At 45.4% G+C, this 22,446-nt stretch overlaps 1 protein-coding gene across 1 annotated transcript in view; it reads right to left on the reverse strand.

Moving 5' to 3' along the window:
• Positions 1-4,804: 4,804 nt before the first annotated feature.
• BCR (BCR activator of RhoGEF and GTPase) overlaps positions 4,805-22,446 on the reverse strand; it is a 364,718-nt gene continuing 347,076 nt past the window's right edge. The window contains exons 21-23 of the mRNA XM_086942801.1: positions 20,237-20,342; positions 19,191-19,353; positions 4,805-12,885 (exon numbers count right to left, since the gene is read on the reverse strand). Of these exons, the coding sequence (XP_086798927.1) occupies positions 12,796-12,885; positions 19,191-19,353; positions 20,237-20,342 (359 nt within the window). The 3' untranslated portion in view covers positions 4,805-12,795. The remainder of the gene's footprint in view (positions 12,886-19,190; positions 19,354-20,236; positions 20,343-22,446) is intronic.

The raw sequence follows: 22,446 nt of genomic DNA on the forward strand, positions 1-22,446 counted from the left end.
CACAGGGCCCAGTTCGGTTACACCCCTGTTCATGTGTAATGTTCTCCTCATGTATAAGTTCTGTTCCTATTGTGAAGCGCTCTGACGCCTTCGGGTAAAGTCCGCACTATATAAAAATGCATAAAATAAATAAATAAATAAATATCTCTCCAACACCGTCACCGCCTCAGGCAATGTCCCAGGGCCATCAGCGCTGCCCACTCTCCAGTCAACAGGATTACTACTCCCAGACCACCAGTGCGACCCTTGTTGCAAGTCAGCTACACAGCAGGAACCAGAGATCACCGCCCCATCCCCATCCCCATCCCCATCCCCATCCCCATCCCCATCCCCATCCCACGCGTGGAGGGGGTAACCCCTACAGGCCACCCCGTCGCCCCTAGGTCTCAGTTAAATCAGGCCGTAGTCAGGATTTGGAACCCCGGGCCTCAGCAAGACCCCAGCACGGAGCTCTGATGTGCCCCAGCGCCTCACCTTCTTTGCAGGCTTTGTCTCCAGAGCAGACCCTACGGTCACGGAGCCATAACAAACTCCCGCTCCAGGCTTGGGCATGCCGCACCACCCGGTGATCGCAGGGCAGGCCCCACACCCGCGTGTAGGATCTCTTGAGTGCTGCTGCTTCCCAGCGCAGCTCGCTGCTTTCAGGCGCAGCACAGCACCAATCCCCACAAGCCGAACTGCTCCGAAGGTCCAAAAGCAGCCCCTGGTCCCATCGGCTAGTTCAGGCCCCAATGAGAAGGCCTCTTCAGCCCAGGGGGCCTTCTCTCAGGTAGCGAGAAATGACAGGATGAGGGGGCCTTCTCTCAGGGAGCGAGAAACGCCGGGATGAGGAGGCCTTCTCTCAGGGAGCGAGCAGCGTCGGGATGAGGGGGCCTTCTCTCAGGGAGCGAGAAACGCCGGGATGAGGGGGGCCTTCTCTCAGGGAGCGAGAAGCGTCGGTATGACGGGGCCTTCTCTCATGGAGCGAGAAACGCCTAGATAAGGGGGGCCTTCTCTCATGGAGCGAGAAACGCCTAGATGAGGGGGGCCTTCTCTCAGGGAGCGAGAAATGTCGGGATGAGGGGGCTTTCTCTCAGAGAGCAAAAGACGCCGGGATGAGAGGGTCTTCTCTCAGGAAGCCAGAAACGCCGGCATGAGGGGGCCTACTCTCAGGGAGCTAGAAGCGTCAGGATGAGGGGTCTTCTCTCAGGGAGCGAGAAACGCCGGGATGAGGGGGGCCTTCTCTCAGGGAGCGAGAAACGCCGGGATGAGGAGGCCTTCTCTCAGGGAGCGAGAAGCGTCGGGATGAGGGGGCCTTCTTTTAGGGAGCGAGAAGCGTCGGGATGAGGGGGCCTTCTCTCAGGGAGCGAGAAGCGTCGGGATGAGGGGGCCTTCTCTCAGGGAGCGAGAAACGCCGGGAAGAGGGGGGCCTTCTCTCAGGAAGAGAGAAGCGTCGGTATGAGGGGGGCCTTCTCACAGGGAGCGAGAAACGCCGGGATGAGGGGGCCTTCTCTCAGGGAGCAAGAAGCGTCGGGATGAGGGGGCCTTCTCTAAGGGAGCGAGAAACGCCAGGATGAGGGGGCCTTCTCTCAGGGAGCAAGAAGCGTCTGGGTGAGGGGGCCTTCTCTCAGGAAGCGAGAAACGCCAGGATGAGGGGGGCCTTCTCTCAGGGAGTGGGAAAAGCCGGGATGAGGGGGCCTTCTCTTAGGGAGCGAGAAACACCGGGATGAGGGGGGCCTTCTCTCAGGGAGCGAGAAGAGTCAGGATGAGGGGGCCTTCTCTCAGGGAGCGAGAAGCGTCGGTATGAGGGTGCCTTCTCACAGGAAGCGAGAAGCGTTGGGATGAGGAGGCCTTCTTAGGGAGCGAGAAGCGTCGGTATGAAAGGGCCTTCTCACAGGGAGTGAGAAGCATCGGGATGAGGAGGCCTGCTCACAGGGAGCGAGAAGCGTCGGGATGAGGGGGCCTTCTCACAGGGAGCGAGAAGCGTTGGGATGAGGAGGCCTTCTCAGGGAGCGAGAAGCGTCGGTATGAGGGGGCTTTCTCACAGGGAGCGAGAGGCATCGGGATGAGGAGGCCTTCTCTCAGGGAGCGAGAAGCGTCGGGATCAGGGGGGCCTTCTCTCAGGGAGCGAGAAGCATCGGGATGAGGGGGCCTTCTCTCAGGGAGCGAGAAACGCTGGGATGAGGGGGGGCCTTCTCTCAGGGAGCGAGAATTGTCAGGATGAGGGGGCCTTCTCTCAGGGAGCGAGAAGCGTCGGTATGTGGGGGCCTTCTCACAGGAAGCGAGAAGCGTTGGGATGAGGAGGCCTTCTCAGGGAGCGAGAAGCGTCGGTATGAGGGGGCCTTCTCACAGGGAGCGAGAAGCATCGGGATGAGGAGGCCTGCTCACAGGGAGCTAGAAGCGTCAGGATGAGGGGGCCGTCTCACAGGGGGCGAGAAGCGTTGGGATGAGGAGGCCTTCTCAGGGAGCGAGAAGCGTTGGTATGAGGGGCCTTCTCACAGGGAGCGAGAAGCATCAGGATGAGGAGGCCTTCTCTCAGGGAGCGAGAAGCGTCGAGATGAGGGGGCCTTCTCACATGGAGAGAGAAGCGTCGGGATGAGGGGGCCTTCTCACAGGGAGAGAGAAGCATCGGGATGAGGGGGGCCATCTCTCATGGAGTGAGAAGCGTCGGGATGAGGAGGCCTTCTCACAGGGAGCGAGAAGCGTAGGGATGAGGGGGCCTTCTCACATGGAGAGAGAAGCGTCGGAATGAGGGGGCCTTCTCTACAGGGAGCAAGAAGCATTGCGGATCAAGATGGAAAGTTTGGTTGAGTTAAGAAGTACCGAGTGAGGTCAATACCGTCAAAGTCGAAGGCCTTTTGACCTTTTAATGAAGTTCAGTTTCGGTTCCGAAGTTAGAGTATAGGAATAACATCCGAACCCAATGGCGGAAAAAAACAATCTGAGGATGGAGAAGATGCCCATGCACACTGTAGTCCAGGGGAGGAGTCACCTTTCTCGTGATACTTGGAAGACTCTTCCAGGACAACAAGGTGCAATCATCCGGACCCAACACTAGGCGGCGATCTATGCACAAGATATGAATTCAGCAGCCCACATGCCTCGAACATACAAATATGGTCACATATATTGTCCATGGCGTCATTCTGTTCATGTTAAGTGTTTGAGTACTTGATGAATGACAGTGTGGACTTCAAGATAAATTGGCGATGAATAAAGAAATACTTACAATTGCTCTTCAGAACAAGTCTGAAAAAGAAAATACAAGTGACCTAAATCAAAATGCAATTCCACCGCTAAGAATAGAGAGGTAAAGGCCCTTGCGCAACTGTCACATATGCCCAGCAGGAACATAGTCCCCGCACAGGTTTAAAAAATTTAAGACCAACCGCCATGCTTTGTAAAAATCAGTGCTCTGAAGTCCTTCCTTTCAAATAAACACAAACCTACAGACATGACTCGACAATGTAAAATAAACGTACTTTCTGTTGTGAACTATGCATACAAATGACCCAGGCCATCCTGAAAGTTATGAATTTTCTTGTCTACTTTAGCTGCTTCTTCATACTGCAGTAAAATTTGCTGTCACCTAAGTCCCTACTGATAACATTATATATAATAATTTATCGGCAGACGTCTTGCGACCAAGTAGAGCCAAAATTGGACCAGATCATACAATAAAAATACATTGGCCCAGTTCGTTTTAGGTTGGGATAACAGACCCCCTATCACCTTGCAATATAGATCACATTTCTTAAATAGAAAATCTTCATTTAGAATTGTTTTGCCATTTGTCCGAAGAACCGCGACGGATGGAGGTCTGTTACTTGCATATTATTGGCTACTATCTAATCCTTATGAAGTGTAAACATATTTCCATTCATGTACAACTTTGACATGGAGAGGTGCTCGACTAGAAGGATGGGTTTAAGTAGTGGGAAATTAGGCAGGGTGGTGAGAGAAATAATGATAAATGACTTGAAAAAGCACATTCAATCAAAGAATACAAAGAAGGGAGCTATGGGCAAAAACAAAGAGGAATAATTAATAAAAGTAAGGAACAAAAGTAATTTTCTTTATACGTGCTGGAAAAACACAATCCCCTTGATTTTACATGGAGCAAAAAAAGAGTAAACACTGATAACTATACATTTTTACAGTATTTGAAAGCTTTGGAAAATACAGAAAAAGATCCACCGGAATGCACAATAAACAGAAACTGAAACAGTAAAGCCTAATAATAACAAGCAATTTGAATTCCATTCCACTGAATTTGTTTCTGTCCATACATATTCCTGTTTATTTGTTATTCACCGTGGGATCACTGGAGACACTGAGCTCTTTCTGCATTTTACCTAATAATAATAATACTGGATTTTATACAGCGCGAACAGCTACCTCACGAGGAGGTGTCCCGGCGCTAGTAGAACACAGATCACCTGGGCCAAAGATAGGAGAGCTGACTTTCTAGTTATTAAATAATAATACTTGTAGGTTGGCCTTGTGAATTACTTGAGCCACATTAATTGCGTTGAGTCTAATTTCGTTTGCTCATAAACGTATTTGGGATAAATGAGACGGCAGTGGACTACTGCTAAATTATCTAGGCCTCAAAACCAATATGGTGTTCTTTCAGCTAGTTAACCAATCCTGGAGGAGAGTAGATCCTAAACAATAGAGTGGCCCAACAATCTTGGTATGCCAGTGCCCCATTCATTTCTCACCTCTGGCAAGCCTAGTGGCTGGATCTTCTGAGTTTATATTGCATGAAAACGTCCATCTGGAAACCTTTGCAGATCACAGAAATAACTCAGAAACACTCACAAAGATGCCAAGGAGTTTTATTCAATATGTTGTGTACAAAGAGAGGCTAGAAACAGATGCCTTGGAATTAGGGCACTTGCGACACCCTTATCAAAAACCAGGGACTTTTATAAAAGAGAAGGCGCTCTGATCTGCGGTTTCTTTTTCTTCACCAGGCCCTCTCGTTATCTGTCTAGTCCAAGAAAGCAGCCCTGGTGAGCTGGCCGCACCTCATCAGAATGTCACAAAGACACAACAAAATGTATGTACATGTAAGAAGTGGCAATGTTAAACCAAGACCAGCAGAGCCTGCATACCATTCAAACCCATGAAGGATTTTAAAAAATTAAAAAAAAGACACAAAAATAAAATTATCTACCAAAAGTGCTTGGCTTTTCTCTCCACCAGATACATTGGAGCTACGTTTATAATTTAATCTTAATCTTTATATTTAAATAAATAGTTCTAACACTATATTTTCTTCTGGGACGAGCACAAATGAAACACTTGCAGAATAAGTGAAAAACACCATCATTGATTGACGAAAAGAATAGTTGTGATGTTGTGTGCAGCAAAAGCTTACAACTGTACCATCCAAGAACTTAGAATGCTTTGTATGAACAAGAAATGTACACAGTCCGAGAGATCCGTGTTTTATGTAAATGGTGCACTATAAGCACCAGTAAGATGAAGTGTGTTGTATGGCCAGAAACATCCAGGCCAGAAAGGATCCGACCAGGACTGTTTACCTACATAGACACTTTGCAGTAGAACCCAGACTGCAAACGTTTAATAACCCAGAGTTGTATCAAGTGTATGGCTGGTCAAGAACGTTTGTTGTATGGGCGAGGGCGTCATATAGCGTTTGGCTGAACCAGTTTAGACACTTCACTGTATAGAACAATGCTGAATACAGTTTAGCATTCATTAGCCATGGATAGAACGCTGTTTCTGCCAGGACTACAAAGAAAAATACACTGCAGAGTTATAGAGATCACGATTAAATACGACATTGAATTTGTATGGCTAGTATGCTTGAAATACGAGGTAAAGAGTCTATGAACGGACGAAGGCTACAAATAATGTTGGAGAGGCTGCTCTGTATTTGCACACTGAATGTAATTTTGTGTCACCTGCTGCACACTGTCTCGTGCAGGATACAACTCAGCACATTCAACTACTGAAAGAACATTAAGGGTACTACTTTGCATAACCCCTAGACAAACAGAATGTAAACAAGTCTTTTCTGTATGGTCAGGTGCTTATAAAAATACTGCTCTGCAGAGTATCGCGAAGTGGAAAGTAGAGGGTTCTTCTCCGCATGGAACCTCCATAACTGGAATGTGCAGTATTCCTCTCTACAGGTCCTCTTTTCGACTGGAGTGTCGAGGATCTTCTGTTTCCACCACTGTTATATTGAATGTGGAGAGCTCTGTTGTTTTGAAGAATACTGTAAGAAATGGGGAGTCATTTTCTCTACATAAAGCGTTTGGCAAATGGAAGGTAGAAGATTCATCATTGTCTGTACCACGGTTGAACAGAATGCGGAGATTTGTTTGTGCAAAATCCATAGGTGAATGGAATGTTGGAGTACTTCTCTGTATGGGTAATGTGGAAAGGAATGTGGATCATTTGCCTCTGCAGAGACAATCGTTGAATGGAATGTTAAAGGTTCTTCTATATAGGGATCATTAGGGACAGCAGACCTTCACGTACTGTCTAGCAGCCAAAGAAGTTGTATCGAATCTTAGGAACACTGCTCTGTTTGACGCAGCACTGAAGGGACTGGGGTCTGCATTGGAATGTTGTGGGAAACTGCTCCTTTATCGTCAAACCAAGCGACACTGAGTAACGCCGTGCAGGCAGTGAGGAAAATAAAAAAGTGATGGCGGAGTGCAGGCAGTTCATGAAGCCATCTTCTACCTCCATCCCCCCACACTCTCTACTAGGCTACACAACCATGTTAGGCCACACATATGCCCACCACATCTATGCATTGCCAGGCTTCCTGCATCCTCACGTTTGACTCAACATTATGAATTTGTTGTGACTGCAACAACTAGGACCAAATGTTCTGCAAATGTATGCCTCTGTCTCCTGCTTGGAGTGGGGGCAAGCTTGCCATAAGTATAAATATACACATATATTAATGATAACTCGGCCCACAATTCTGTAATGTACACCTTGTCCTTATGAATCAGAGAAAAGCAGGCTATCTGGCAGCCACTGCCTCTGGTTGATACAGGCTAGGCTTCACATCTTGCTTTAATGCAGAGAAAGGTACTGCTGCTCGTTAATGAAGGAATGTAAATACAGAGGACAAGCCCGGATAAGCAAGAACATTTTCTCTTGAACGTAATAGCCACTGGGTTAAATGGAAGTCTTCCATCTCCCAGAATATACCCCTAAAGCAGCTGCTGAGAAAGGTGAACTGAAGGGGAGGACCAGCAACATACCAGGAATCGAGGTCTGTAGTGAACAGTGGCGGCAAAAAAATACCATAGCGAGGAGGATATTTTATGACCAGGGGAGCACTGGTCTTTTTTGATGTACAATGAATAGCGGGCCTTATTTCATACAAATATGCTTCTATGGAGTAAGGCCGCCGGTGTGAACAGAATGCAATACATGGGAGCATCCGTCCGTAGTCCATGTACTGAAAAGGGGAATTCATCAATAGTGTCACGATTGGGTAATGGGTAGGATCATGCATCCTGGAAATGGTAAGACATCTAAACTGTCTCTGCTCATTTACTTGTTGGCTTTTCCAAAGCAGTACCTAAAGTAAAAACAAAAAAAGACGTAAAATACATCTCTTTAATCATTTTGGAGGCTGACCTGAAGAAGTGAAATCAAGTCAATCATGGATAGTTAAGTTGTGGCCTCTGCCTTTACCCAAATGTACAGAAGAAAAACCTCTCTGGAAATCACAACATGAAACCTTTGTTGTACTTACGGGAGGATAACCTTTGTCAGTAATAGATAAGTAAACCTTTCTTTGGGATTACTGGAATATAAAGACACTATATACAAACATAAGAGGAAACCGTGGTTTAACTTCAAAATATGGGTACAAGAGTATTCCTTCTCAAAATAACAGGATAAAAACCTCCTACATTATATTTGTAACAGAGAAAGGTTGTACCTCATATTAAAGTTGCAGAAAAAAGGCCTTGCTCCTCGTGATCAAAGGAAAAACCATCTCAGAATCCAAAAATCAAAACCTACCTCCTTCGAATCACAGGACAACATTTGTGTAACTCACAATTGCCGAAGAATAAGCTTCTTCCTCACATTCATAATGGTAAAAACTCATGAGAAGCACAAGCCTCTCATTCCTCCTCAGAGTTTCACGAGAGTACATCTTCAGAATCATAGGAAAATGAATTATTTTCATAATCTTAACAAGTAAAATCTCTTGTTTAATAATCCTGCCTTACACATTAACAGGAGAAAATATTCCATTTTAGTCAAGTTCTAAAAAGTCACTGCAGAATTACAGAACAAAGTTGCCTACCTTAAATTCAAAGAGCAAAACTTTCCTTGTCTGGTTTTTATAATAGGCATGCCTCGCAAAGCCAACTAACAAGTAAACACTGTGCAATGGTTTTACGAACAAGACCACTTCAATTACAAATGTTTTATAACCAGAACACACGGACAAATTTGGAGACATTTGCATTGCCCCTTCACTGACAACTTCTCTTGAGATATAAGACTGTGACACTGACGTATGACTGGTAGGATAGCATGATGTTGGAAAAACGACTTTGCTCAGCACCTCTCATTAGCAGTAGAGTATGCATCTTAAGCTACATGGAGCTTCGTCACTTCTCGATGTGATTAGCTTATAATCCTTAAGAGATGACACCGTTTATATACCACAATAGACGTCACTATCAGAGCATGATGATGCTCAGCCAGAGAGGATGCTTCATTCCAAAAAGAGACTGCCGATTAAATTTCAAATGTCACATGAGGCCCAGAAGACCTTGCTATAAGACATCACTGACTGCTTCTATGACCTCGTTAACAATGAGAGCTCTAAACACGAGCAGGCAGCAGGGATATGCTATTCACTCAGCCAGAGAGTATGTCAAGACAAGAAAGAAAGGCTGGTCATCTCCAAGGCCATATGGCATCATGGAAGGTTTGCTTACAGCAGGCTACGGATCTGCACTGTCAAAAAACCTGTGTTTTTACACTCATATCCTCATCATCTAGGAGAAGAAACACATGTCCTGCTGCCTCTTCTCTGCAGGCAGTTGATGTTCTAACCTCGCTCACACACCTAAAGTCATCTAAACAACAACAGTCTCTGCAACAATAGAGACACACCGCAGAGTACTTGCACCATCCACTGTAGCTACAACACTGCATATGATGCTCATGAAGGAGGATTCAGACCTGCTGGGGTATTCAAGCTAAATGATTTGGGACTGTGGTCCAAATACGTAAAACCAGTGCGTATTCTGTCAGTGCATGGGATTCTGGAGTGAATGCACATCACCTGGGCTTCCTGGTTTGTGTGCTGGAGCCAGGCACGTTGTGCAATGCAAAGACAGATTAAGAAATGCATCCTTTGCAACAGCTCAGGCCTCCGGCAATGTATTTATTCACTTACACTTTGCAGAAATCAAGAGGATCAAGGAGCGAAGGTATGTCTGGAGCACTGAATGACCGAAGGAACTGGCAGTATGACTAGTACTACGTATGTTACTGGCATACAGTAAAAGCACGGATAATACTAAAATATTCAGAATTATACAGACCGTAGAAGAGGAATAGCCACCTTTTAAGAGATCATCTATCCACTGGCAGGAGGCACACTAAGGTGATTCCATTAGCTTAAGAGCGTGTATCCCCGAAGGCAAAGTGGCAGCAGAATTCTGCAAATCCACCCCACGCTAGCACAACAGATCGCTTCTGATGCATTACCACTTTAATGGAAGGTTGATATGTGGATGCTACGGCCTTCCTGGCCACAACAACGATGGCGAATTGGCCAGAGTCAAACTAATGTGCAGAATTGTGTCTCCGGGACCAGTCCTTAACCCTTCAAGACGGAACAAATAACTTTTTAACGCTCAACGATTTTCCATTTTGGCTACTATGGAGGGAAAGCTGCTGAACCAGTACAGGAAGGAATTAGTAGTATTTGGCATCAAATGTTCACAAACAAAACTACAGTGCTGGAAAGGAAGAATTCCAGACGTGGAATAGACGGATTCCTAGTGTTGGCCACAGCTGAACCCTTCCAATCTGACTTTCCAAGGCAAACCAAAATCCCAGCTTCTGGCGGTGTGGACCATAGTAGAAATCTGTTGGGAATGCTTGTGTCTCAGATGCAGGTGGGCCTCAAAGATAAATAACGGAGGGGCTTCAAAAATACATCACAGTAAATAGTTTACTCTGCAAACAATCCTGAATACGTTAGGTAAGTGTAAGGGGATATTCTTGCTGCTTATCTCTTACTTAAAGCAGAGGCCCACAAGATGCAGGCCCATCCCTTATGACGCGCCTGGGTTTCCCGGAGGGATGGAGGATGGAGGGTGTCTTCTCTCCCTAGTCCCATTGACAACCGTCCCCTTCACTTGTGTTTCTGGTTTAATTATTCGAAATGACCCCATTTTACTTTCAAAAAATGAAAGGGAGTGGCAGAAACACAAACTTATTAACTGCACCCCCTATATCAGAAAAAAATTCAGGGCGACGAAGAGGGAGAACAACAGTGAAAACATGACATTTTTTCTGCATAAACATCCTGCAAGAGTTGACACCTAAACTCTTCTATGTACACCTACATTATGCCAAATAGTTTTGCCCAAGGACTGCTGTTGTCTGTGCTATACGTTGTGTTATGGACTACAAGGCCATTCAATAAATTCATTAAACATGATACTCAGGCCGAGACTCCACTCCATGTACCTGTAAGGGGCTTTCTCGTGCTCTAACATATAGGCTCATGGCAGATGCAACTACCTTTGTACAGATGTAAACGGTCTATACCATTTCAGAACATAAGTTCATTATATGCACGTGATCACACCCCTAAGACGGCAGACAGGCTCCCCAAAGGTTCTGTGCTGAGTAAAGAACCAAGCACCCGTCTACAGACCTCTACCCAGCCATGCTCCTTTTATCATGATATTGCATTTAACGGTTGCCAAGCGTGCCGATCCATCCATGCCTCCGAGCTGCTCTGGTCTCTACGCCACCATAAACCACACAGATCTTGTGTGCTCCTGTCTTGTCACGTGGCACCTCTTGCTACAATGTCCGTCTGTATGGCCTCAGTACACAGAGAAGGAAACCGCATAGTAAATACAAAGTGTGTCTGGCTAAAAAGAATCTAAAAACCAGCAAATTAGAAAAATTGGCTCTCAATGAGACATAAAAATTGTCCCAATACCCCACCAAGTGCACACATATCAAAATGTTGTATCAAAGCAGCATGGTGATGCTGCTGAGTTCCTCTGTGTAGGCATAATATTAGATGCATGCTCAAGAGGGGTACTGAGCGCTCGTGAAAGATTGCTTGTATCATCACAGGAGAAGAAGCGGGCCTCAGTTTGGCAAGTTGGGTAGAGGGGTATTGGACTGCAATGGCGGAGGGCATTTGCATAACATTGTTTTACCAAGACTTTCTCAGAAACTATTCCCAAATTATTCTCTTTCCCTTTGCAAAGAATGTACATATTTTTTCTCATACGTATACTAGTCATGGCTCCACTGCGAGGAATTCAGGGCAGAAATTGAAAGGTAAGCACATGAACAAATCCTTCACGTAGTCCATCTACTGATTGTAATTGGCTAGCATAGGGACATTCATCGATTTTTGGAATGTGATTGTCTGAGACTCCTGAACAATGTTTCGATGTGGGATTGGAATGCAAGCTAGAGGAAAATCAAAGGAGCTTCCACTTATGGAAAAGGTTGACCTCAATCTGAATCAATGTACAATACCAGAATCCGGACTCTGCATGTGTGTATTCTGAAAGAGTGGTAGATTCGGCTGCATGAAGTGATACTATCAAGTTCTGGTGTATGAATGAGCGACTTTCGAAAAATCTGACAAAAATTGTGAATTTTCAAATATGTGTTAGTAAAACTGACATGATGAAAATTCTGGCACTGGATTACTTTTCTTTTTTGCTCAAGAACATATCCTATTGTTGTGAAACACCTGAAACGTAGAGACCTCCGTTATAAAGTTCATCACGACAGACAGGCCTCGTGGCTCCCCCATGCTGGCTTCGATAATGTTGTGAACACCAGAAAGCCTGCATCATCTTGCCCCATGGTCTACATCACAGGTTCGCATCAATTTAAATAATTTCCATCTTCAAATCTCATGAGTGACTTTTGGAAGATTCTGGGTGAACTCTGAATTCTTGAAGATCTGCTTAGTAGGCATAACTCAACAGCTCTGGAATGTTTCTCCAAAGCCGCATTCCAGCATCCTCACGAACCGCTTTGGAATGTTCTCCGTGGTGGCAATCTAGGATTTTAAAGTGCTCTCGATAGTTCTTTGTCGCACAAAACATGACTAGTAAGCAGCAAAAAGGAAGGTCGGCACATGTGGATTTTTTCAATCCGTTTCCCAGGACTCCTCACAAATAGCCCAGCTTAAAAAATAAAAAATGTGAGAGTTTTCCTCCTAATAAATTAAGTAGATTGGAATGATGCACCCATCTTTTCCCCTTTCAGTCCACTGCCCCATAAAGGACAGACAACTACCCAAAGGGGAGAGTGCTTTTTTATGAAGCCTCTTGTTTCTATCTCCAACACGTCCTGCTGAGTCCATCCTTTCCTGCTCTGGTCAAAGCGAGAAAGAGGTTGCACCAGCTGTCCACATTTCCCAACCACAGAAAGGCTGAAATCAGATGATGGCCAGCAGGATGACCGTGCAATGTCTGCCCGAGGGCCGCTCTTGGATTGGCAAGTGACAGGCTCAGATGCAACGAGGAGATACATGTCCAGCAGCCACCTTCGCCTGCCACGTCCACATAGCTACACCTCGGTGGAGAAAAGGATGCTCTGTCGTTTGCTGTCCGGTGTGGGGAGGGATTCCAGCTGCAAGAAGTATAGGAGGACCTGGACCTGCAAAACAGGAGAAATTAGACAATGAGCAAACAGGAATCGAGAAAATGGTGGACTGCATGCAATTTCAAAGGTAAGGGATTCGATACAATCAAATGTACATCAGAAACCTGCGCACAATCACGAACCGAGCAACAATCAGACACCGCAAGCACCAAAGACTAGTCGGTCAGTCCACGTATGCAGGAGTGGAGTATCACTGTCCTGGTACACAGGCAGAAGCTATCCGTCTGGGTACAATGCAAAGATGCCACTTTACACAAAGACAAGCCAGATTCCTACCCGCTCTTGACACATGAGTTGTTACTCTGCACATACAAGTGCCAGACTTGAAACCTCACAGACCCAGAGGTATAATCTCTACAAATAGCACCAAACTCAGGTCTCTACGTCCACAAACCCAAGTACTTTAGGGTCACTGAGAACTGAACTCATGAGGTAATCAGGGCGTATGCAAATGGGATCGCTTCCTACAACCCCCTCTCTGTGAAGCCCTCTCCTGTTCATGGGTCCATGTGGTGAACACATCTAAAGTAAGAAGGACGCTCTTGTCACTCTGAAGGCACAGAAGCAGGATCTGCAAAGTCCCTACGACAACTCATGAATACTGTAGTGGTAGAGGTGTTAGACTCTAAACTGGTGTGCTTTGTTATGTTATCTGCATTTATATGGCGTGTAATCGCCATTAGTGTGGCTTTGTTATGTTATCTGCATTTATATGGCGTGTAATCGCCATTAGTGTGGCTTTGTTATGTTATCTGCATTTATATGGCGTGTAATCGCCATTAGTGTGGCATCTATCTGTCTGGAGTCATTACAGCTGGACATGCATGTTTGGTAGCAGACGTTTGTGGCTCCAGTGTGACCTGTGTGGGAAGAGTTAAGTTGAAGTGTGTTAAGAGGTCTGATTGGTTGTAGCAAACGTAACTCTACTTATAAGCATACTCAAATGCAAAGGGTATGTAAGACCTTGCTCTATACCGTTTTATTTTACCTGAAAGTTGCTGAGTTTTTGTCTGGAAGGAGTATTTTCACGTTTTTGTGGTTTACTACTTCGTGGCTATTGGTCCATTAGGTATCACTTGGGGCACAAAACTTCAAAGAGCCAAGCTTTTATGGCCTTCCCAAAAGGAAGGTGGCTTTCTAGCATCTGTATTTGGATGGTAAGGGAGTGAAACAAGTTGGAGGTTGGCTGGGAAGGAGTACCCTCTATGTGATGGTGTTGGAACATGACACTACAGGAGTGTATCAAATAAGATGCTACACCTCAGGCAGTGGGTCTCGGATTTTGTCAGACTGCTGGTCCTATTCCACACGTAGATCAAAGTGGTATGAACAGCGTTATGAGCCCGATCCAGGCACCTACTATCAATACCAGCAGAGCAGGTAATCTGATACGGTATGGTTTGACAGCCGACAACTCAACACATGGTGGAAGTGGACCTGCTGGAACTGCCTATTGAGACTGGGTGCACTTCAATTATTTGAGCTGCATAAGGTGGGATTTAGCGGCCCAAAGACAAACCTGGCGGGAAGGGAGAGGGGACATGTACATCACAATCATTCTCAAATAAAGATGTAGGCATTGAACCCTGAAGGCGAGAGGAGGAATGCTGAATTATAATTGTCCTAAGACCTTCTGTAATGGCGGGGACTTGCCTTAAACACATAGAAAGAGGGGAAAACGTGGGAGATGAGACTCGATTTTTTCTGGGTATATTGTACACTTGTTACATAGATTAAGGCCTCCCATTAATAAAATGTTAAGCCAGTTTAAAATTCAAATTATTGAAAACAAAATAGTTCAACCACCACAATCTAAACTGATTACATAGGTTCACTGGACCCCAATGAAAACAAACTACAAGCTAGGCCTGCATACTTCAACTGCTCTTTCTACTTTCAGGAAACTATTGGTGTATATGTAATTCAAATGTACGGTTACAACAGTTTTGAAATCAGCCATCGCGGTCTTCTTTGATATTAAATTTGACAGATGAATTACAGCCTCCATAGGTTTTGCTTCTTATGTTCACCTGAATTACAGAATTGTGAACACTATTCATTAATATATTTCGTTCTGGCCATTGCTATAGAACATGTGCTTTCCCATTTAAAACAGGCAAAATCTATATTGGGACACACTGGGTGGGCCTACATTAAAAATATGATGGTGATAATAAACCTATAGTAACTGCCTGTAAATATGGTTTTTATACTTGCTGTGTATAAATCCACCATTTAGTGATTGGGTCTGGAAGAATTCAAGTATTCTTTTTTTTGTTTTTGTTTTTTAACGTTTGGCCGTTGGCTTAGCTGGAGTAGTTATGACTCAATGTGACATCAACCGTACGCCCAGAATGCCCCTCAGGGGGCTTCCACTTTAGATTTTTTTGACATACTTACTGCCCTCCTTCACCGGGGAGGTGGGACGATCACACGTGAAGCTTGTGCAAGAAGAAATGTTTACTTCTTAATGGCTGGAGTCTCCTTAATGGAATACATAGTTCTTTTCATTTATGATGTGTGTAGGGTCCTTTCTGCTGCATTAGTTCAGGTCAGTAGCCTCTGACGTCTTAGTCCTCTGCGCTGCTCTACCCGCAGCCTCTGCCTCTTAGCTCCTGCTGACAGTGCGGCTTTTCCACAGCCCCATAGACTGCCGGTTTGGTCATGCTGCTGGGTGAGCACTGGCTAATTTTGGGTTAAACTCTCACCTAACTTGGCTTATTGGGTATAGTGGGCTTGTTGGGTCCATTGAATTTTTAGGCTTAGTTTGTGTTTTATTTTGGGGTTGGGTTTACTATGCATTTCTGGGTTATTTGGCATCCTGTTTTGACTCTGTAGTTCCTGGTCGGCTAGTAGTCCCACCCTGCCTGCTCCTGCAGTTTTCCCTCTCCCGCCGTTCTCCTGCCTCCTTGCCTGCCAGGACTACTTATGGAGGCTACTACGCTAGCATGCAAAGGCAAGCCTGTCTGCACCTGACCATGCCCAGCGGCAGGAACCCTGGCTCTTCCAACCCATGAAAATACATCACCGTTGACCTCCGAGCCCTGGACCCCGAATGCACCATAACCGCTGCAGCCGCACATCCCCGCGCACCACCAGTGAAACCGTTCTCCTGCCGTCACTGCTGCCTCACCTTCAGCACCGAAGCAACCAATGACAACAGTGATACCACAATTGCGTCCCATTCCGCTACATCGACTGAGACCAACACAACACAACTTCAGTGCATCCTACTCAATGCATGTTCATTCGGTAAACGAGCCACGGAGGTCTAGGACAAGATATCCTCCATCACCTCGGACGTCTTTCTCACAGAAACTTGGCTAAAACCAGCCACTGCACCAGACATCGCCCCCGCTATCCCTGGAGGTTACAAGATGACACACCAAGACCGAACCAACAATCACAGATGTGGAATCGCCATCATCTACAGGGACACCATACGTTGCACGTCATCTCCACACAGATGGAAAATAGCACCATTAGGGTCACCCTTGCCTACAGACCCCCAGGAACGCGTCCCTGCTTCTAAAATGCCATCCCGGACCTCATAGCCCAGCTCGCAAACATTTTTGTGTATGCACTGCTCCAACGACAACCACAGGACCTGCTCTGTGATGTTGCTGACATGGAAACCTAGCCAACAAGAAGGCATACATAATTACAGGAGCCTTCAACTGTGGAGGACTGAAAGGATGGCCCAGCAACAGATAGGAATAGCCCATCCACCAGTGCAGATCTGAGAGGCAAGAATTGCAGATGCGTAATGTAGCCCTGATGCAGGAGCCACTGGCTCCTCAGCCATCACTGGAGTGCACGCTTTTGTAATTTAGTGTGTGGCAGGAAGGATTGGCAGATTATAGTTGCCGTCCTGGAGCTCCAGGACACCAGTCAACAATCCCACACTGAAGGCAATAAGGCCCTAGCCTAAGACAGCATTTTCAACTTATTCTGACAAATTAATTCAGGAGCCAAAGGTCCAGATGGGTCTCAGACCTATATATTTGTGGAGAACCTAGAAGTAAAAGCAGGAGAACTCTGTGCTCTTTTCTTTCACCGCCACCCTTTCTATGGTCCCTTTGCCCAGCACGGAGAGTAGCTCCGGCCCCGCACAGAGTTGCCGCCACAAAATGGGAACTGATGCCAGTGCACCAGTTGCCACCTTATATAGTCTGATGTTGTAGTCACATCCCGGACAGATATTTTGAGGCTGAAGCTACACAGTGCCAACAAGTGGTGCTAGAGAAGTATTGTTAGGGAAATTTCTGAATTCAGCCTGACTCCTGGCGGACACTCATGAAGGAAGGAATCTGCAGAAAAATGAATCCATAAGGATGACAGGCCAACACAGTACCGCAGATACAGAGGGCAACACACCTCACTGGCTGTGGCAAAGACTTTGAGATCGACAGTGATCCAATCGCAGAATAAACAGATCTCAGAAGTGTATTCTTTAAAATGATATAAAAATTAGGAGACAAATTGAGTATCTTTTAGAAAATATGGGGTAATTTTCGCGAAATCTTGATAATTATGCGTTTTATAAATGTATGCCCGCCCAAACATCTCAACAGCTGGTTTACCTCCTCAATTGTTGATTCGTAGTGCTGTAATGCTGCTATAAATGTGTCTGCCAAAATAGCTCAACAGCTTGTTTACTTTCTCGATTGTTGATTAGTAATGTTGTGTTGCTGATACTGAGTTTGCTGATCTATGGCAGTGCGGAAGGAGACTACTAGTAAAGGTGAACAAATTAGTCTGGCTACTTACACTCATGTTTCATCCATTTGTATTTTAAGGATACTCCATTATATTATCATGATGTGGATCATTCAATTATTGCTCTACAGCTTCTCCTCACTTTATCTAATCCCGTGTCTTTCTTTTGAACCCTCCCCATTTCCCTTTACCTTTCTTTTCCTTCACCCTTATGAGTCATCATTTGGAGGCTATTGGAGTAGTTTTGCAATATTTTAAATAAGTGCAAAAAGAAATGTTTGCATCTGATCAGTTTGCTGTTATTTTGTGTGTTTTGATGCATTTGTTATGAAGATATTTACAAGTCCTAGAATGTTTGAAAACATCTTGTTCCAAGGAATTATTCCAAGCCAGCAAGGGATTGGGACAAGGCGTTGGCACCTACAGACAAAATATATGGCACTGCTTTACCTAGGAACCGTTGGTAACCCTATTGGGATGTTCGACAGGTGGTCCTCCAGCAATGGGATAGCAGTTAGAACAGGTGCGGTTGACAAGGAAGGCAAGACACTGATCTTCATTGGGGGATGAGGAGGCTCTGATACTGTGAGACTGGCTACACAACATATGGCACCTTCTAGCAATGGAAAAGCTTGCGATAACAGCTAAGTGCCAACCAAATAGCTTTGATGTAGACATTTAAACCCCAAAACATGTTTGTAAATTCAGCGTCCTCTACAAGACCAACTACATGGTTGAAGCTTCAAGTTTATGAATTACATCTATTTAAACTACTGCATCTTCATGTACAGAGGGCTGGTGGGGGAAAAAAGAGAGGAACCAGTGACTGCAGAATCAGGCCGCTAGACCGAGCTTTGATCTAAACAGTTGGAAACGGATTAAACACACGTAGAATCACTACAGTGGTATACAAATAACAGTGTATTTCAACTATGTGCACCATGCAGGGCCCCTTTGGAGCCAAACGTAGGAACACTCACAGAGGAGGATCTAGACTGCCCCCGGTGACACTGCCAATCCCAGTTTTAAGCCATCAAGCATGGAGAGGGAGAATGCAGTGTCCAAGAGCTCATTCTCTGGAAATCACTAGACTAACTTAAAAGGACCACACAAACTGCATGTAGTTTAGACACAGCTGAAACCCCACAATGGGAACACTGACTTTTGATCTGTAAAGCTGTCTGACAGCCCTTGCACTGCCCCACAGTTGCACTCTTATCTGTCCATTTTACATGTGCCTCAGGTATTTATTGCATCTTTGCTTGTATGAGTATATGAATGTAGGGACTGTCAGAGAACGCCCTGGAGTGGCTGCAGGGGTGTGCACCTGCCGCTATAGAAGGCAACTAAACAAGTAAAATGCGTCTTCTCAAACATCAATGCTTGAGGACTGCAGCTAAGAAGGTTAATGCTGCAAGCAGCAGCCCCTCACACTTGTCAGGCACCTGACGATAAACGGGGCAGCCGAAGAGGGATTTTAGAGAGAAGATAGAATAAAAGTATTACACAATATTGTGCAGGCAGTAGCAGTGCCATACAGTGTCTGGTAGAGTAGGAGCCAGAAAGTAGTAAAAGCTTACCTGGGACATCACTTCCAGAGACCAGCTGTCAGCCATCGTTATGGGCTGAGTGGGGTTTGTTGCTATTTTGCTGTCCTTCTCAGAAGGCCGGAGCAGCGTGGGTCCGAAGACTGTCGCCAAATTGTGGAGGGACATTTTGTTGATCATCTCCTTTTCTGCAATCCTTGAGGATCAAGATGAGAAAGTGCCAGCTATAAGTGCTCTCAAAATACAGCTATCTACGCATTGTGTCGGAGTAGGGGGGCAAGTGAAGAAGGTGTAGAAGAGTGTGTGTGTAATACATGGGCTGATGGGTGTTTGTATGCAGGCAAGGTGTCTGCCAGGACTATGTATGTTAATTTTGGTGCATACAGAGGGTGGGTTTGTCATTTTAGTACATGCTGGTGTAGCAGGAGCCTACGCTTGTGTGGATATTTGTGCATGTATGCTTGTGTGTATAAAAGTTTTGATGTGTATGCAGATATTTATGCGTACCTATGCACTTGTTGATGCACAGGGCGGATTTTATGTATGTGTAGGTGTTTGTGCAAGTATATATAGACGGTTCTCTGTACTGGGGCATAAGCACAGGGTTCCCTGCTAGTTTGTTTGGAGGTGAGGGCTAGTGTATGTATGTTTTGATGTGGTGTGTGTTTATTTATTTCTATGCCCAGGTCGGTGTTTGTACACAAGACGCTGTGCTGTGTGGCTTGGGGACCTGTATGACCATATAGGCATTAGTACATGAGAGGCTTGAATGGACACTCTGTATTTAAATCATTTGGGGTTTTCTGCAAGTACTGGTGTATATAAATGGTTACATGTATGAGTGTTTATTCTTGCGTATGCTGAATGATACGTAGTGGTCAATGTCCAGATGGACATTTGTAGGCGTGCGGGTGCATATAAAGTGCAAGTCTGTGCATGCTGGTATTTATGGGTTGTTCTTTACTGGTGTGGGTGTATCTGGTGGCAAATGTGCAGGTAATAATGTGTGGCTGTGGTGGGCATGGCCCACTCTCTGCTGCTCGGGGAAGGGGCAGACATCATTAGATTCCACTGCATACCTCTTTAAATGGTCCAGGAGAAAGAGGAAGGTCACCAGGTTGGGCTCTGGGAGGGAAAGGAGTAGGTTCAGCATACAGCTCTCTTTTGCAACTGGGTCTGAAAGAACTAGGGAGGGAGAAGCAAAGACTCATTAAATTTCTCCTACATCAAGTTCTACAGTGATTTTAGCTTGTCAAATTCCTGTAAAGTTTTTTAAGCACGCACACAGCAGGCATGTATCCAATATCGCCGGGCCTCTTCTCTCCCATGCATCCTACCACTAGCCTTCTCCTATCACTCTCCTACTGTCTTACCACCTGCCCAAATTCCTTATGCCCTTCTATCAAGCCACCGTCCAACACACTCATGTTTTTGATCTTACCTAACTAAAATCTACTGTATTTGTAGATCTTGTTCCACGTGTGGGTGAATGTTGACCACCACTGTAGTTTGCGCTCATCATTGGACTGCATCTTCCGAAGGCCCAGCCGCCGCGTTCTTCATTTCACAAGGCATTTTTTCAAGGGGGTGCATGTGCAATCGGGCATTCAGAACTCGTTTAATGCAAGACACTATCATTCCTAACAGTTTCATTATCATTCTAACTGTCTAAGGATGCAACATCTGGAAAAAGGGGAAGCAGTCTTTTAAATTCCATCACCCTCTTGCTGGAGTAGGCTTTGTCTGTCAGTGAACTGAATATGGATCCCAGGAACAATTGTGTTTGTTGGGAAAGAAGGCGAGATCTTTTTTTAGCATTGGCAGTGAATCCCAGTGAGTGGAAGGATGAGGTGGCTTGGTTAGCATGGCTGAGATATTTCACTCAGCGACTGCTCTTTTCCTGCCAATGAGTATTGTTGCATCCAGGATACACTGCTTCCACTGCCAAATACTTTGTAAATATCCGAAGACTGTTGTGACCTCAAATGGTAGGACTTTGAATTGATAGTGAATTCCATTTATCACAAACCAGAGGCACAAGTAGTGAGCCGGTGTATAGGTATGTGGAAGTAGGTGTCCTTGAGTTTAAGGGTCGCCATGTAGTCCCCAACAAAGAGCAGTAGAATGAGCTCTAGGAGAGTAATCATATTCAAGTGCGCCGATATCGTGCATTGATTGGGTGGTCGTAGATCCAGTACCATCTGCAAAGTCTGGTCTCCTCATTGGAGTGGAGGGGCAGGTATGATAGCTCGCTTTTGGAGCATGCTCTTCCTCTTGCAGCTGCTGTTGGGTGTTTTAGCAGATTGTTTTCTGGTGTGGTGGAATATCTGGTGGAATGGTGTAAAATTCCAGGCAGGAGTCAGGGGTGATGATGGAAAGCACCTAGAGGTCTGAAGTTATATCTTTCCACTGATGCAAGCTTAACTTGATGTGTTCCTGACGTGTTGAGTTTTCAGAGGAGAAATGTGTGGAAAGTCATGGTTTGGGAACAGAGGTAGTTCTATTTTGGGTACATCTTCCCTTACCACAGTTGTTGCCCTGGAAGCCACCTCCTGGAGTATGGCCTGGATTTTGACCCTCTTGAAGTGGCTGTTGTGCTTGGTATGCAGAACACTGGTTTCTGCCCTCTAATTTTGCTGTTTGTTGGCTATGAAATCTTGATGCTGGGGGGTAGTTTTAAAGTGCTAACTTGGCCTTTGTTGTACCTATTTCTTTCTTCGTTTTTCATAACCGAGTCAATTTGTAGCCCTTGAATGTGTTCCTTAGCAAAGGCTAACCAATAGGGTCCTGTTGTACCTTGGCTAGAAACCAGAGAATCTAAGCCAGGCAGGATTGAAGAGCAAAATGCTGGTATTTGTTTTCCTGGAGACTATCAGCAGCATCTAGGGCACACCTACGTTTGGAGTTGGAAATTATTTTTCCTTCCTAGATGATGCCTTTCCTTGCTTTTTATAAGCTTGAGGGAGGTGCCTAACCAGTTCCCTTTATCTCCTCCTACTGATTTGTCATACCTTGACAGCAATCCACATTCCATCATCAGTTGGTATTGGGTCCTCCTATGGGTCTGGGTGATCTGCAGTAGAGCCTGTAAGCACAGACTGTACCGTTGATGGTATCTGTGAAGGCGACAGTGCAGGCTCTCTAGGCAGCTTCTTTTTAGGAATAGGATAGGCGCTAAGCTCGTCTGAAATTGCCTCCTTGAATGAGAGGTGGCCCTTTTTGACTTGAAGATGACCAATTGGAGGTGGCAGTGCCAAGATATGGACAAAGACTGGATGTATATAATTCT

Source organism: Lissotriton vulgaris, chromosome 11 (assembly GCF_964263255.1).
Source record: "Lissotriton vulgaris chromosome 11, aLisVul1.2, whole genome shotgun sequence".
NCBI classification, from domain to species: Eukaryota; Metazoa; Chordata; class Amphibia; order Caudata; family Salamandridae; genus Lissotriton; species Lissotriton vulgaris.